The 15356-nt window shown below is 38.0% G+C and overlaps 1 protein-coding gene across 1 annotated transcript in view; it reads right to left on the bottom strand.

The window, feature by feature from the left end:
* The window catches only part of LOC150089626 (cilia- and flagella-associated protein 43-like), a 204059-nt gene that overhangs the window by 158360 nt on the left and 30343 nt on the right, over positions 1-15356 (bottom strand). The window contains exon 3 of the mRNA XM_090390056.1: positions 5300-5403. Within this exon, the coding sequence (XP_090246182.1) occupies positions 5300-5403 (104 nt within the window). The remainder of the gene's footprint in view (positions 1-5299; positions 5404-15356) is intronic.

Raw genomic sequence — 15356 nt, forward strand, 5'->3', positions numbered from 1 at the left:
ATTAACAACCCTGCCAAACTTTGTATTTGGACATTAAGCCTGATATACCTTCATCGATATCATATACAAAACAACAATGGGCCCAGCACCGAAATCCGGGGAACTCCACTAATAACATTAGCCCACGTAGAGCAGTGTCCATTTATTACCACTTTCTGCCATCCCTTTATCCATTGCAGCAACTTGCTCTTATTGCCATACCGCTCCAATTTGTACAGCAGTTTTCCATGTGCAACAGTATCGAAAGCTTTCCTGAAATCCAAGTATATATCAAAATTATTTTTTGCATTCAGTTCCTTTGTAACCACATCGTAGTATCCAATGAAATTGGTCAGAAAAGACTTCCCCTTAAAAAACCCATGCTGTGTCTGAACTGTTACTGCAGTCTTGTCTAGGTGATCCTGCATCACCTCTTTAACCAACGACTCCATTATTTTTCCCGGAACAGAAGTTAAACTAAGAGGTCTATAATTATTGAAGTCACTCTTTGGACCTCTTAAGGTCACTCTTTATGAATTGGGGATACATTTGCACATCTCCATCCATGCCCCCCCCCTCAATCTAAGGATGTGCTCATAATTATGGCTAAGGATTTGCTTACGTCCCTTGCTGCCTCCTTCAGTATAACTGGATAAATTCCATCTGCCCCAGGTGCCTTTTTTACATTCAACTTCAACAATTTCTCCTCCACTTTGCTCTCTGTTATTACAAAATCATTTAGCTCCATGTTAGAGTTTAGTAAACTTCTGTCCTCCCCTTCCTTACAGAATTCCTCATGTATGAATGTAGATGCAAAATACGCATTCAGTTTGTCAGCTTTCTGAGCAGGATCATCAACAGTCGAACCACCAACATCAAATGGACAAATCTGATTCATCTCCTTCCTTCTAGAGTTTACATAAAGTTTTCAAGATTAATTCCTTGAAGGTTTCCCATTTAGAATTCACTGTTTTTAACATCATCAGTTGATACCACTGTATAGAATTTAAAAACTGCTTGAGATCACTGTAGAGTCACCTTTACGAAAACAAAAACCCTTTCCTTTATCCTCAATGTTTAAGGAAAGTTGATCCCACTGTACGAAATTTAAAAACTGTCTGAGACCTCTGTAGTCACCTTTACGAAAGCAAAAGCTCTTCCATTTAGCCTTTATGGTAGTTACATCTTTAAGTAAATCCCACAGCAGTATACTGTGATCACTGTCACCTAGTGGTTCCATTATCTGCAAATTCCTAATGCATGAATCATCACTGCTGATAATCAGATCAAGAGTATTACTCCCTTCTGGTTTCCCCTCGAACATATTGCTGTAGAAAACAATCTGCCAATAAATCCGCAAAAGCCTTGCTAGTGTGTGAGTGACCAACCCACAATTTTCAGTTAATATCTGGAAAGTTAAAATCGCCCATTACAAGACATTCTGATTTATTGGCCCACTCTATTTCTCTGCAAAATTGTTCATTTTACTCATCAGAGTCATTAGGCCTATAACACACTCCTACTCTCATTTTCTCTTTCCCAGTGTTTATGTCACACCAAACTGTCTCAACATTTCATTGTACACCCATGTCAACTGGCTGCAATTCCTTCGATTTTATGGGTTTCTTAACTAACAGCATAACCCCACCTATCTTCCCACCCTGTCTATCCTTTCTGTACACATTGTTCTCCCCAAATTCCAATTCTGCACTGCTTATATCTGTGTGACACCATGTCTCTGATATCCCAACAATATCTGCCTTTTGGTATTCTTGATCAGCACTTCAAATTCATCAAATTTATTTACTATACCTCTAGCATTGGTGTACATGCCAGTATACATGCACCTGTTCTTATTCTTAGTTACCCTAACACAGCCCATGTATTTACTTGTTCTATGATGACTCCCAGCAGCTCTTGAAATCCCCAACAACTTGCTCTCTAGGCTGCTGCTCCTTACAATAGAAGCAGTACAAGAATCACTTTCACCTTCGCCTGCAGCTACTGTTAATCTTTTAATCTGTGAATCCCCCCAAGCTAGCAGTTTTCTGACCCACCTAACACTGCCTCAATAGCATCAGCAAATATTCTTGCACCCTTTCTATTTAAGTGTATCTCATCCCTGTAGAAGTAGTTTCTCCTGTTAGCAAGCACAGACCACATTGAAAAAAATTCTACCCCACGAGTCTTTCACAATCTCTCCAGGGTCGAATTGATTGACAGGACTTTCATCATATACTCCCTCCTATCGGGTCTGGGCAGAATTGGAGACACTTTCAAATTCAACCCTAGCTCGAGACTTTTTTTCAACATTGACCTGTACTCGAATTAAATTAAATTAAATTAATTTAATTTAATTTAATTAATTTAAGTTAATTATATCTGCTGATCTCTTTACTCTTAAGGTCATTAGTGCCATGTGTATAACAATATCACCCTTTGTGCAATTAAAAGATGATATCTTCTCTACAACATCATCAACTTTTTGCCCCTGTCAGACATACCCTGGTTCTGTTCCACCTATCCTTTTTTCATAATTTATTTCCCATCACCCTGACAATAGAGTTACTTACAATAACTAGTTCATGTGGGACCAGCACATTGTGCCTTGGAGATTGCTGCTGTGTTGCCTGATTCACAGGAGTGAGTTCTGGCATTGAGTTGGGTACCTGAGAGCTTGGTGGGCCCCTCTTATTAATTTCCTCGAGGGAATCTACCATACACCTCAAACCCTCATAGATGCCCATCAGAACTCTGAGTTGGCACCTAATTTCATCACAGTCTCTGCACCTAGCACACACACACACACCAAGACATTCTCCTTGGCTAGATTATGTCCTGTTCTAGACAGGTCTGCAAACAATTCACATATCGCACATTCTTTTTTTACTCTGATGCATTGGAGAATCACCCCCTTCAGTTCTCCCGCGAGCCACAGTACTCTGGCTAAACCGTGAGTGTTGCTTTGTTGCTCTAGTCTGGGTAGTGATTCCATTAAAGTACAATTTAATTAACAATGAAATCTCTCATATCGTGGATTTATACTTCACAACTGGGTTGTCATCATTGCAACACCAGGGTACCTGCCAACCCACTGATGAGGAGCCAATAAGCTCTGAAACAGTGCCATATGGGTGATGGTATCTGCTGAGAATAAGTAACAATAGTCTTCTTCTATGGTGAAGCATTACTTATTCAAGGTAGTGCAATATCATGGCAACTCGTTGTGTCACAATATGAGTTATACTTAATGATGCCAATTTATAACTACTTATGTAGTTGGCTATGTACAGAAAGATGCAAATGCACTAACTTGTACATTAGTTAACAATGAAATTTAATAAGATTAATAAATTTTACTGATTAATTGATAATACTATACTAAGCTAACAGATTTCTAATACTGTGCGGTGTTTTGCTATCTAGTTTTACATTAAACCTCAAGCTGTCTAGTTCGGGATATACATTGTATTGTATAACAATGGTGGCAAGTTACAAACAGTAAAATCTACGGACACTAGGTATTAACTTTCAAAATTGCTCTCTAAATTCAAAATAAACCAAGGAGCTTGACTAGGACTTAATTTAATATAACAATTAAGTCAATAAAACTGCTAAATATAATTAAACTTGTACAGCTTCTTCAGTGTCTGGATTGTTATCTATATTATTATTTTAAACGTGTGTATGAAATTGATGTAAATTGATGTGTAATGAGGATGCCAATTCATTCACTGAAGAAGCAGAACAGTAAGCAATGAAATGTTTGAGAATCATCTGTATTGCTTCAAGAAATTAATGTTTCACTCTACTGAAACTAAAGTGCTTAGATTTTCAATACTGTACATTTCAATTTACTTGCGAAGTACAAAGCTAAAAGATTGTTGTTGTTGTTGTTGTTGTTGTTGTTGTTATTTGGTTTTTAGGAGCATTAGCAACTAAGGCCATATTGCTCCGGGATATGCGGTGGTCATTCCCTGACCTTTCCGCATCCTCCGTATTTGGTGGTGACGGGCTCGAACCCCGGTCTAATCAAGAAGCGTGTGCTACGCACTGCTGCTCCTTCCCACCTGGCTACGGAGGCGCAAAGCTAAAAGAACAACTTAGTTAAAATTTTTCAAAATGTATATTCTAATTGGCATATGCTGAGGATAAACCAACAGCTTTATTCCCTATTCAACATGAGTGAAATACTAACAGACGACACAATTATTTAAGGCAGTACTTTTCTCTCAGAAACTTAAAGCTACATATAACACCATATAAAGGAAACAGAAATCTGCAATTTAAAAAAGAATTTATAAACTGGATAAAAACAGTCATACACATGACTACTAGTGTCATAAAAAAGGCTGCATCACTAAAGACAAAGCTATCATCCTGTGTGATTCTATTTTGTCATTAGGTGTACACCAGCACACCTAATGATGAATTTGTTGAAGAAATTAAGCAGAAATTTGCAAATATATATTTTTTTAAAAAACAAATACATATTTTAACATAGTGTTACTATTTTTTTTTTGCTTTTAAATTTTAACAGATTTTTTTTTTTTTTTTTTTGGTAGTTGTTGGTGCATAGGCTTCTGTGGCCATAATGCACCTCCCAAGGTTTTTGCAGTACTTTGATCCAAGCCCGAGGCGGGAATCGAACCCACGACCTTCGGGTTGCCAGGTAGGCACTTTACCCACCCAGCTAGCCCGGTCGGCAACAGATTTGTCTTTTAATGTCTCATTCAAAGTAGGTCATATATCTTCATATTCTCACATTGGTGGCAGATGACTGCCAGATTATTGGTTGGGCGTGAGTGTCGGCTGTATCTGTTTTGCCTGATCATTAAAATTTATTGGTGTAAGTAATTATGTTGTGTGTCCTGTTCACAAACAGTACGTTAAAAAACTGAAGGCAAGAGCCTAATTTTATAAATAAAACCATTTCTTTGCATAAAGAAAAGATGAAGAAGAAGAGCTGAGTTTTTGCAATAAAAAGACTGTGAAACTGTTTGTCACTAACTATATTACAACAGTGATATGGAGAGTGGGTCAAACTAAGTAAAAAAAAAAAAAAAAGGTTTGCAGACATACCTGCCAATTCTCCATTGTAAATCTGGAGTTGGCAGCTATGTTTGTGATATGTATAATAGAAAAGAAATGTTAACATTAACTATTGGATCTAAAAGGTCATGTACCTATATTGGTAATATTATTATAGAAAATAATTATAATTATAGTGTTTCAAATTGGTATTATATACAAGTTTTCGTCTGATTTTTACAATTTTTAAAGTATTTGTGAAAGAAAAAACACACACATACATACTTACTTACATTCCCTAGTACTGAGAAGCCACTAGAGGGTAGACCAGAGACAATATATATAGGTTCAACAGTGCATCCCACAATAATATACTTCCCATAATGGTCATACCTATAACCATACAGATAAAAGAAAAAGTAAGAACAATCGTGACAAAAAATTTATATTATGTTAAACTATTTAAAATTATATATATAAGTATCATATATCAGAAACCCAGAATGAGAGATAAAAATGATTAATACAGCAGTCTCTGTTTTTTTTTTTTTTTTTTTTTTTGGGCATACGAACAAAGTACTAGATTTTACTGCATTAATCCTAAATGTCACAAAGTGCAAACTGTATAGTGTGTGGCAGGGAAATGGGTAATTTTAAAACCGGTTTACTAGGTACTAGTGAAGTGGGAAGAACTGCACCATATGGCGTTCTCTTTTCCACATCATATCATTTAATAATCATGGAATACTAAATTGTTCATGGAATGGAAAATAATTGTTCAAGGTTTAAATGGATGGCTTAAATTTAGGTTTAAATGGATGTCAGATGAACTAATGAGACTCGTGGCAGAGAAGAAAAAGGCAGAGAAGAAAAATGCATCGGATGCATTAAAATTATCAGGCGACACAGAAGCCTACTGCAAATATAAGCTAGTCTGTAATCAAGTCACAAAGGAGATTAGGCAAGCGAAACAGAATACGAGAAATCTTTGGCAAAGGATACTAAGAAAAACAGCAAGGAATTCTTTACTTATATAAACTCTCAAAGGAAGGGGATGAATCAGATTGGCCCAATTGATAGCGATGGTTCAACTGGTGATGATCCTGCTCTGATAGCTGACAAACTGAATGAGTATTCTGCATCTACATTCACACATGAGAATTCTTAAGGAAGTGAAGGACAGAAGCTTATTACACTCTAACAGGGAGCTTAATAATTTTGTATTAACTGAGAGCAAAGTGGAGGAGAAATTGTTGAAGTAAACATAAGAAAGGCACTTGGGGTTGATGGGATCTATTCAGTTATATTAAAGAAGCGGCAAAGGAACTCCGCAAACCCTTAGCCAAAATTATGAGAGTATCCTTGGACTCAGGAGAAGTCCCCACAGACTACAGATATCCAAATGTATAACCAATTCGCAAAGAGAGAGATCTAAGGGTGACACTAGTAATTACAGACCTGTTAGTTTAACTTCGGTTTCGGGTAAAATAATGGAGTCACTGGATAAAGATGCATTGCAGGATCATCTAGACAAGACTGCAGTAATAATTCAGACACATCACGGGTTTGTTAAGGGAAAGTCTTGTCTGACAAATTTGATTGGATACTATGATGTGGTTACAAAGGAACTAGATGCAAAAAATAATTTTGATACCATATACTTGGATTTCAGGAAAGCTTTTGATACTGTTACACATGTAAGACTACTGTACAAATTGGAACAGTATGGTATTAAGGCTAATTTGCTACAATGGATAAAAGGGTGGTTGAGTGGGAGAAGACAGAGGGTGATAATTAATGGATGCTGCTCTTTGTGGACTAATGTTATTAGTGGAGTCCCACAGTGTTCGGTCTTGGGCCCACTGTTGTTTTGTATATTTATCAATGATATTGATGAAGGTATATCAGGCTTAGTGTCGAAGTTTGCAGATGATACAAAAGTTGGCAGGGTTGTTAATGACAATAATGGCAGTGTGTTACTGCAACAGGTTCTAGAAAATTTGGGCAATTTGGGCTGAGAAGTGGCAACTGAAGTTTAGCGTTGACAAATGCAAAGTACTGCATATAGTAGAAGTAACCTCAGAGAAACGTACCAACTGTATGGTACTACACTTAGGGTGGTAGAAAATGAAAAAGATCTGGGAGTAATTGTGCAGTCAGATATGAAGTTTTCTGAGCAATGCAGACAGGCTGCCAAAGCAGGTCATGGTGTCTTGTCAATGATATACAGGAATTTTGCTAGTAGACAAAAAGAGGTGATTATTCCTTTTATATAAGGCGATGGTCAGGCCACATCTTGAGGACTGTGTACAGGTTTGGAGGCCTCATTTTTGGAAGGATGTAGAGTTGCTTGAACATGTACAGAGAAGGGCAACAAGATAGGTGAGGGGAATGAAGGGGTCCTCTTACCAACAAAGACTTCAGTTGTGCAAATTGCAGTAACTGGAGACTAGGCACCTGCGAAGTGATCTGATTGAGGTGTATAACGCCTTGAATGGGTGGAGCTGAATTCTGATGGGATTCTTCCTCTTGCTCATATTACAAACCTGAGGGTGCATAAATTCAAATTGAGGAAAGACAGTTGTAGAACAGATGTGTGGAAATTTGCCTTTAGCCAGTGGATGGTGTTAATTGCTGGAAGAAACTTACATCTGTCATTGTGGAAGCTTAAATAAATTCAAGGAGGAACTGGACAAACTTTTAGAGGGAATGGTTGTATGAAATTGCTTTCTTTATTTATTTTTATTATTATTTATTTATTTTTTTGGCTGATGCTACACAAGCTCATATGCTTGCCTTCTTCAATCACATGCCTCTACTACTACTAATAGTGGAGTAGTGCATAACGTGCATTACCATTAAGACATTTTTGAAAAGTGACAACTATTACAAGCCTGCTTGATGTTTATTTTGCATTCACTTTAAGCTTAAGTGTCAAGATCCCATACTGTCTAATCATGCCATTAACCCATCAGCAGTCATGAAAAGGACTGTTTGAAATCCAACTGAGCAGCGCCACTTCAACCTTGCATGCCTACATTTGAAAAATTAGCAAAATATAATTCTAAATAGTTCACCTTTTTTGATGCCACCTTTATTTTCAATCTTTTCTAAACAAAACTGTTGTTGTTGTTATCTGAGATTTAATGGTGCATTTATTACATAAAATGCTCATTTTTTTATTATAATAAATATTCATTTATTATATAAAAAAATGAGAAATTTTTATAAAGTCAGAAAAAAAATCTGAAATCAGAAATTATTAAAAAAGTCCAGTTTGCTTGAGGAAGTTAAAAAATTCAAATATATTTGCCATGTCACCAATGAGATTTTCTAGAGTTACTGGTTTACGAAGATTAACCAGCAATAGCAAGGTTGAAGTTCTGTCTTCTTTATAGTAGAGGCAGTCAATCAGAATATATTTCACAGTCAGGTTTATAGAACAATGTGGACACAGTGGTGGATCATCTCCTGTGAGTTAATGAAGATGGGTTAGATGGGTATGACCTATTCTTGCTCTTGAAAGGACTACTTCTCATCTTGATGTATGGACACTGGAGCGGCAAATTTTCAGATCCTATTTAATTTGAAAAAGTTCATTATTAGTCTGTGAGCACCATAGTGCTGTCCATTCTAACAGGCATGAATCCTGAATGGTTAATCCTTAGTCTGATGCCAGAACAGGGATATTGGTTAAATCTAAGGTAGTTGGATTTTTTGCAGCTTTATCAGCCAGTTCATTGCCCAAAATACCAGAATGTGCTGGAATCCAACAGAAGGTGACCAGTTGATGGTGTTTTTCAATTTGTAACAAAAAGTTTATAATTTCATCTAGAACAGGGTGAACCTTATCTTTTTTTTTGGCTTCTATGGCCATAATGCACCTCCCAAGGTTTTTGCACTACTTTGATCCAAGCCCAAGATGGGATTCGAACCCACAACCTTTGGGTTGCCAGGAAGAACCTTATCTGAAGAATAAGATAATGCCATGATTGAGATGAGGGAATCAATGTAAATAACAGATTTTAAAGAACAGTCAAAACACAGATTTTCTAAAGCTAGTTTGATTGCATATAATTCAGCTGAGAAGATACTGAAATCAGATGGAAGGTTTTCTGAAATAATGATATATGAAAACACTGCTGCTCCAACATTTGCATTAGATTTAGAGCCATCTGTATAAATTGGGGAAAAATCAATATACCTTTGAGTGTGAGCTGCATGAAATTGTCTGACATTTGATGCTTTTAAAATATTCTTTCCCCATTGACAGAGGCAAGTGTCACAGGTCAGTACAGGAGGAAGAGCCCATGGTGGTTGAGAGTAACTTGCTATCTGTTGTACGGAATGAATGCAAACATTCCAAACCTGCGACAGTTCAAGAAGGTGAAGACCAGCTGGTTTTACTATGCTAGGTTTATTTCTGTAAAGGTTTTCTAAAGGTGGATTGAAAAGGTAGGACTGAATGGGATGCGAGGCACAACTTTGTATCTTAACAGCATACTTTAGTAACAGTGCTTTCCTATGAAAAGTTAGTGGAGGCTCGTAAGCATCAATATAGAGACAATGTGTGGGCGACGTTCTGAAAGCACTAAGTGCAATCCTCAAAGTACTGCGTTGAATGGGATCAAGCCAGCACTCATTCTGGCAGAATCATAGATGGGAGCTCCATAATCAAGACAGGATCTGATTAATTCCTTGTAGGGCCAAAGCAGAGAGGTATGATCTGCATTCCATATTTGGGTGGATAAAGCTCTGAGTATGTTTAACTTTTTTAGACAGGAAGTACATACGTTTTTAATATGATCTATAAAATTTAACTTGTTGTCAAGGTTTAATCCTAGAAATCTGATGTTATTAGTGACTGGGATGGAGACAAAGTGCAAAGTGTGTTAGTTGTCTGAGAGCACCAGGGGGTCCCCCATATCCGAGTTGTATACTCTGTTTGTAGGACAGAACTCTGTGAAGGCCAGAAATTTAAAAAGTGTGTGGGGAGTGGATGGATGTGAACAATGGTACACAACACTAGTTGTGTACCACTGTTCTTCTGACCATTTAGCCGTTGGGCACCCGTTGGGACCCACCATTATCACACTTGGCCCTGGGGAGGCAGGTCAGGTACCCAGTAGATTTTTTGTACTCTGGCAGGCCCTGCCACCCAGTTTCCAAAGATTTCAGTGGCAAGGACCTAGGAAAAAATAAATGAATAAATAAAAAAGGGGGTTAACGCTAGAATATAAAAGGCCAAGAGAGGTTTATGTAAGCATGGTTTAAATTTGGATGTTATTAATTAGAAATTTGAAATTCAGAATATGGATGAAGTTTGCATTGCCTACAAAAATGGATAGCAACTGTTTCTGCTGTGAGAGTCAATTGCATTGAGGCTGGCCCACTGTTGTATTTTATTAAGTGATATCTGAAGCTGTTGTTCAACAGATCTTATATTTTTGGAATTTGCAGGAGATGGAAAGGTCATCTGCATAAAGGTAAGTCTCAAATGTATTTGGAAGCTGTTTGGTGATGGAATCTATTCTAAGAGCAAAAAGAGTGGCACTCAGTACTGATCCCTGTGGAATACCTTCTTCCTGCATGAACATTGCAGAGAGGGCATGTTGGTATTGAACTTGAAATGATCTAGTATGTAGGAAGTTCTGAACAAATATAGGAAGGTTGCCCTGCAGACCAAGAGAGTAAAGATCACTAAGTATGCCCTGCCGCCAGGTGGTGTCAAAAGCCTTCTCTATATCTATTGAAACCATTACAAGTTGTTCACGTTTAACAAAGGTATTATGAGTGGCAAATTCAGCCTTGACCATAAGATCCAAGCATGACCTATTTTTATGAAAGCCATATTGACTAGATGTTCTGACTCAATGATCCAGACCAGTCTTCTGTGGACAATTTTTTCTAGGATTTTGCTCGGACAGCTTGAGAGAGAGAGATATTGGTCTATAGCTATGGGGGTTGGTTGGATCTTTCCCAGGCTTTAGGAATGCCAAAACAGTAGAGTGATGCCAAGAAGCTAGAAAAACATTTTCTAAAAATATACGATTATAAAAAACCAGGAGCAGGCTCAAAGCTTTGTCAAGATGTTGTAGCATGACATAATAAATCCCATCTGGCCTGGCAGCACCATTGTGGGCTGTTCTAATGGCATACAAAAGTTCAGAATATTGCAGAGGTTTGTTATATGGAAGAAGGCGAGCAGTTTGAAAGTTAATAGCATGCTTTTCTCTAGTGTTTTTAATTCACTAGAATGGTGTAGTGTAGGCTGATGCTGCTGAGATTTCAGCAAAAGTATTGCCCAAAGCATTAGCAATATCTAAGGAACTGGATAGGTCTTGCTCATTCCAGGAGAGGATTGGAGAAGGTATGGTGGGAAACTTACCAGATAAATGTCTAATTTTTTTTCATATTATTTTGGGATCGGTGTTTCTGTTAAAGCTTGATGCAAAACGGGTCCTTTCTTGGCTTGCCTTTGTATGAAATATGCTTTAACCCTTAACTTCTTATAATGAATGAGGTTGGCTGTGGTTGGACATTGCTGATTCCAGGATTTAATTTTTGTTTTCTCTGCTTTTGCGCATTCCTCATTCCATCAGTAATTAAAATGCTTTTAAATGCTTTCGACCCGGAGGATTTCATAATGGTATTGCGTTCTTGGCCACTTTTAGGAGATTAGATGTGATGCAATCTGTTACATCATCAATATAGTGGGAAACTTACCAGATAACTGTCTAATTTTTATCCATATTTTTTTGGGATCAGTGTTTCTGTTAAAGCTCATACAGAGCTTTAACAAAGCTTGTGCAGAGAAGGGCAACAAGATTAAGGAATGGAACAAAGAGTTGCTCTTATGAAGAAAGGCTTAAGTTTTGCAGATTACAGTGTCTGAAGACTAGGCACCTGCAAGGTGATCTGATTGAGGTGTATAAAGCCTTGAATGGTTTGAGCATGCTCAATGCTGATGGGATTCTTCCTCTTGCTCAGAATAATCGCCTGGGAGGGCATAAATTCAAATTGAGGAAAGACAGTAGGAATGATGTGCAGAAGTTTGCTTTTAGCCAGCAGGTAGTTGATTGGTGGAACAGACTTCCATCTTTTGTTGTGGAAGTTTATAGCCTAAATAAATTTAAGGCTGAGCTGGACAGGTATTTGGAATGAACAGAGGGGTGAAATGGGAGCATTTTTTTTGGCTGATGCTGCATAAGCTTGCTTTCTTGCATCGTATGCCTCTACTAATGCTAATACTAATATTCTGGAGGTGGATTTTTTCCTCATCAAGAGAGATTGATGATCAAAATTTTGCCCAGTTTGTCGAACAAATTTCCATTTCCTGTGGAGTTTGGTTGAAGGAGTCTTTGATATTAAAAAATTGCATATGATTGGAAAATGGTCACTGCCCATAGGATCATTTATAATGTACCATTCTATAGTCAGGACCAGTACTGGAGAACAAATTGAGAGATCTATTGCTGAGGTATGTCCAGTTGTTTGTTATTTGTTATTTAGTTTTTAGGAGCATTAGCAACCAAGGCCATATTGCTCCGGTATAGGCAGTAGTCATTTCCTGACCTTTCCGCATCCTCCGTATTTGGTGGTGACGGGCTCGAACCCCGGTCTAATCAAGAAACGTGTGCTACGCACTGCTGCTCCTTCCCACCTGGCTATGGAGGTGCCTGGTATGTCCAGTTGGGAGCTGTATATGAGTGTGTGCACCAGTATTGAGTATGGTGAGGTCTTGGGACTCTAGAAAGCTTTCAATGAGTCGACCACGTCTGTCTAGTTTAGGATTGCCCCATAAGGGATGGTGCCCATTAAAATCCCCTAATATACAGAGAGGTGGGGGTATCTGTATGAAGAGATCTTCAAGAGGTTTTAAAGAGTAAGTATTGTTTGGTGGTAGGTAGACTGAGACAAGTGTTATTGAAATACGGAGAGTTATATGAACAGCAACAGCTTCTATTTCAGTTTGAAGTGGAATATGTTTAGTTGGGATCTTTGAATTTATCAGGATTGCAACACCACCATGGGCAGCATTTGCTGTATTACAATCTCTCTCTCAATAGTAGTTCTTTATTGAAGGAGAAATTTGTGAGGTTAGGTAAGTTTCCTGAAGACAAAGGGAAATCTCTGTTGATTAGATCGAGGATATCATCGGTGTTGCAATAAAAGCCTCTGCAGTTCCATTGTAAAATACAAGGCATTATTTGTGCTTAACTGATGGAGCTGTATCTGACTGCTTTTGAAGGTTACTGGCTTATGATGTTCCAATTTTGGTTTATCTTTTTTGGAGTAAGCTGGCCGACCAGTGTCCATTTCTTCTTCTGCATAAATTTCCAAAAGGAGATCTTCCTGTATAGATGTGCTATCTGTGTCCATGATATAGATGTGCCATCTTCCTGTATAGATGTGCCATCTGTGTCCATGATTGTGTCCTGAACATTTTTCATTACATCTGCATTTGTACTATGAGATATGGTATCTATCACTGGAGGAGATGCTGCTGATGTTGTCAGAGGAGTATTATTTGCCTGGTCAGAGAACTTGGATTGTTGCTTACGTATCCTTGGTTATATCTGCAATAAGGCCTCTGAGGTTGGGATTATTCATACCACCAATTTTAAACACACACACCAACCGTTTATGACTGATTAAATAATGAAATAAAATAAAATAAAATGATAGAAAAGACTGTCAAATAATATTTACAAAAAACTTTTAATTATTTACAAAAAACTAAACTATAACAAAAATAAAATAAGTAAATAAGTTAAAATGCATTAAAATATAAATATAAAAGCGATAAAAAAAGACGATAAACAACACTATTAGAGCTTTCGGAGGTGTCTGCCTCCTTCCTCAGTAATAGTGAGACTTAAGCGCCACATCCTTAAATACCAGGTTCACGGCACACGTGGATGACCAGGCGCATACTCAGCATTCCTTTCACTTGTACCAGAACCGGAAGTGGCCTGGAGATGTGGAAAATTAAAACGTTTATCTCTGGCCAAAACCACCGCCTCAAAAAGGGGTAGAAGCCTAACTCCCCTGTCTCTATCCATGCTATTGTTACCAGAGGATCCAATCCACAGACTTTCCAGCCACTTGCGGTCCCAGAATCTATGCGCCCGGTCAATCTAACCTTGGTTGCTGCTCAGAAAGGACATTTCTAGCCCAATCAGAAATGGATTTGTTAGTGAGAACTGTGACATCAGTTTGAGTGGAGACTGTTTACTTTTTTTTACAGCATTGGCATAGTCATATTTTTGGTTATAGTAGGTGCAACTAGTTTTCTTGCTTCTTGGTAACTGACTTTGAGAAGGTCATTTTTGTAACTGTACATTCCCTTCATATGTGATGATCTGAGGATCCACAATTGGGGAAGACAGGAACTCCTCTGCATACAGTTTGTGAGTGGTCATACTTTTGGCATTTATAACATCTTAAAGAGTTGGGAATGTAGGGGCAGATGCGGAAAAGTAAATAACCTGCTTTTACAGAGGAGGGTAGGTTGGGTGTACTGAAGGTGAGAATAATATTTCTGGTAGGTGTAAGTTGATTATCTTTTTTAATCATTATTCATCTTGCTTCTATTACATGTTGTCCCTACAGCTCTTGGGTTATTTCTTCCTCCGTGACATTTAATAGGTCCCAACTGGATAACACACCCTTAAATAAATTAAGGGTTTCATGTGGAGGCGGAATTACTTAACAAGTACAGGTCACTGTTGAAAAAAAGCCGTGAAGTAGGGTTGAATTTGAAAGTGTCTGCAATTCTGCCCAGACACGATAGGAGGGAGTATATGATGAGAGCCTTGTCGATCAATTCGGCCCTGGAAAGATTGTGCAAGGCTGAAGGGGTAGAATTTTTTTCAGCCTGGACTGTACTTGTTAACAGGAGAGATTGCTTCTACAGGGATGGGATACACTTAAATAGAAAGGGTGCAAGAATATTTGCTGATGCTATCGAGGCAGTGTTAGGTGGGTCGGAAAACTGCTAGCTTGGGGGGAGACAAAGACTAATGGATTAACAGTAGCCACGGGCAGAGGTGAAAGAGATTCTTGCACTGCTTCTATTGGAATGAGCAGAAGCCTGAAAAACAAGATGCAGGATATTTCAGAGACTGCTGGAAGTCATTGCGGTACAAGTAAACACATGGGTTGTGTTAGGGTAGCTAAGAATAGAAACAGGTGCATGTATACTTGCGTGTACACTAATGCTAGGAGTTTAGTAAATAAATTTGATGAATTTGAGGTATTACTCAAAACATCAAAGGCAGATATCAGAGACGTGGTGTCACACAGATATAAGGAATGCAGAACTGGAATTTGGGGAGTACAAC

The sequence above is a fragment of the Mastigoproctus giganteus genome, chromosome 2 (genome assembly GCF_048544385.1).
Source record: "Mastigoproctus giganteus isolate SK-2022 chromosome 2, ASM4854438v1, whole genome shotgun sequence".
Classification (NCBI taxonomy): Eukaryota; Metazoa; Arthropoda; class Arachnida; order Uropygi; family Thelyphonidae; genus Mastigoproctus; species Mastigoproctus giganteus.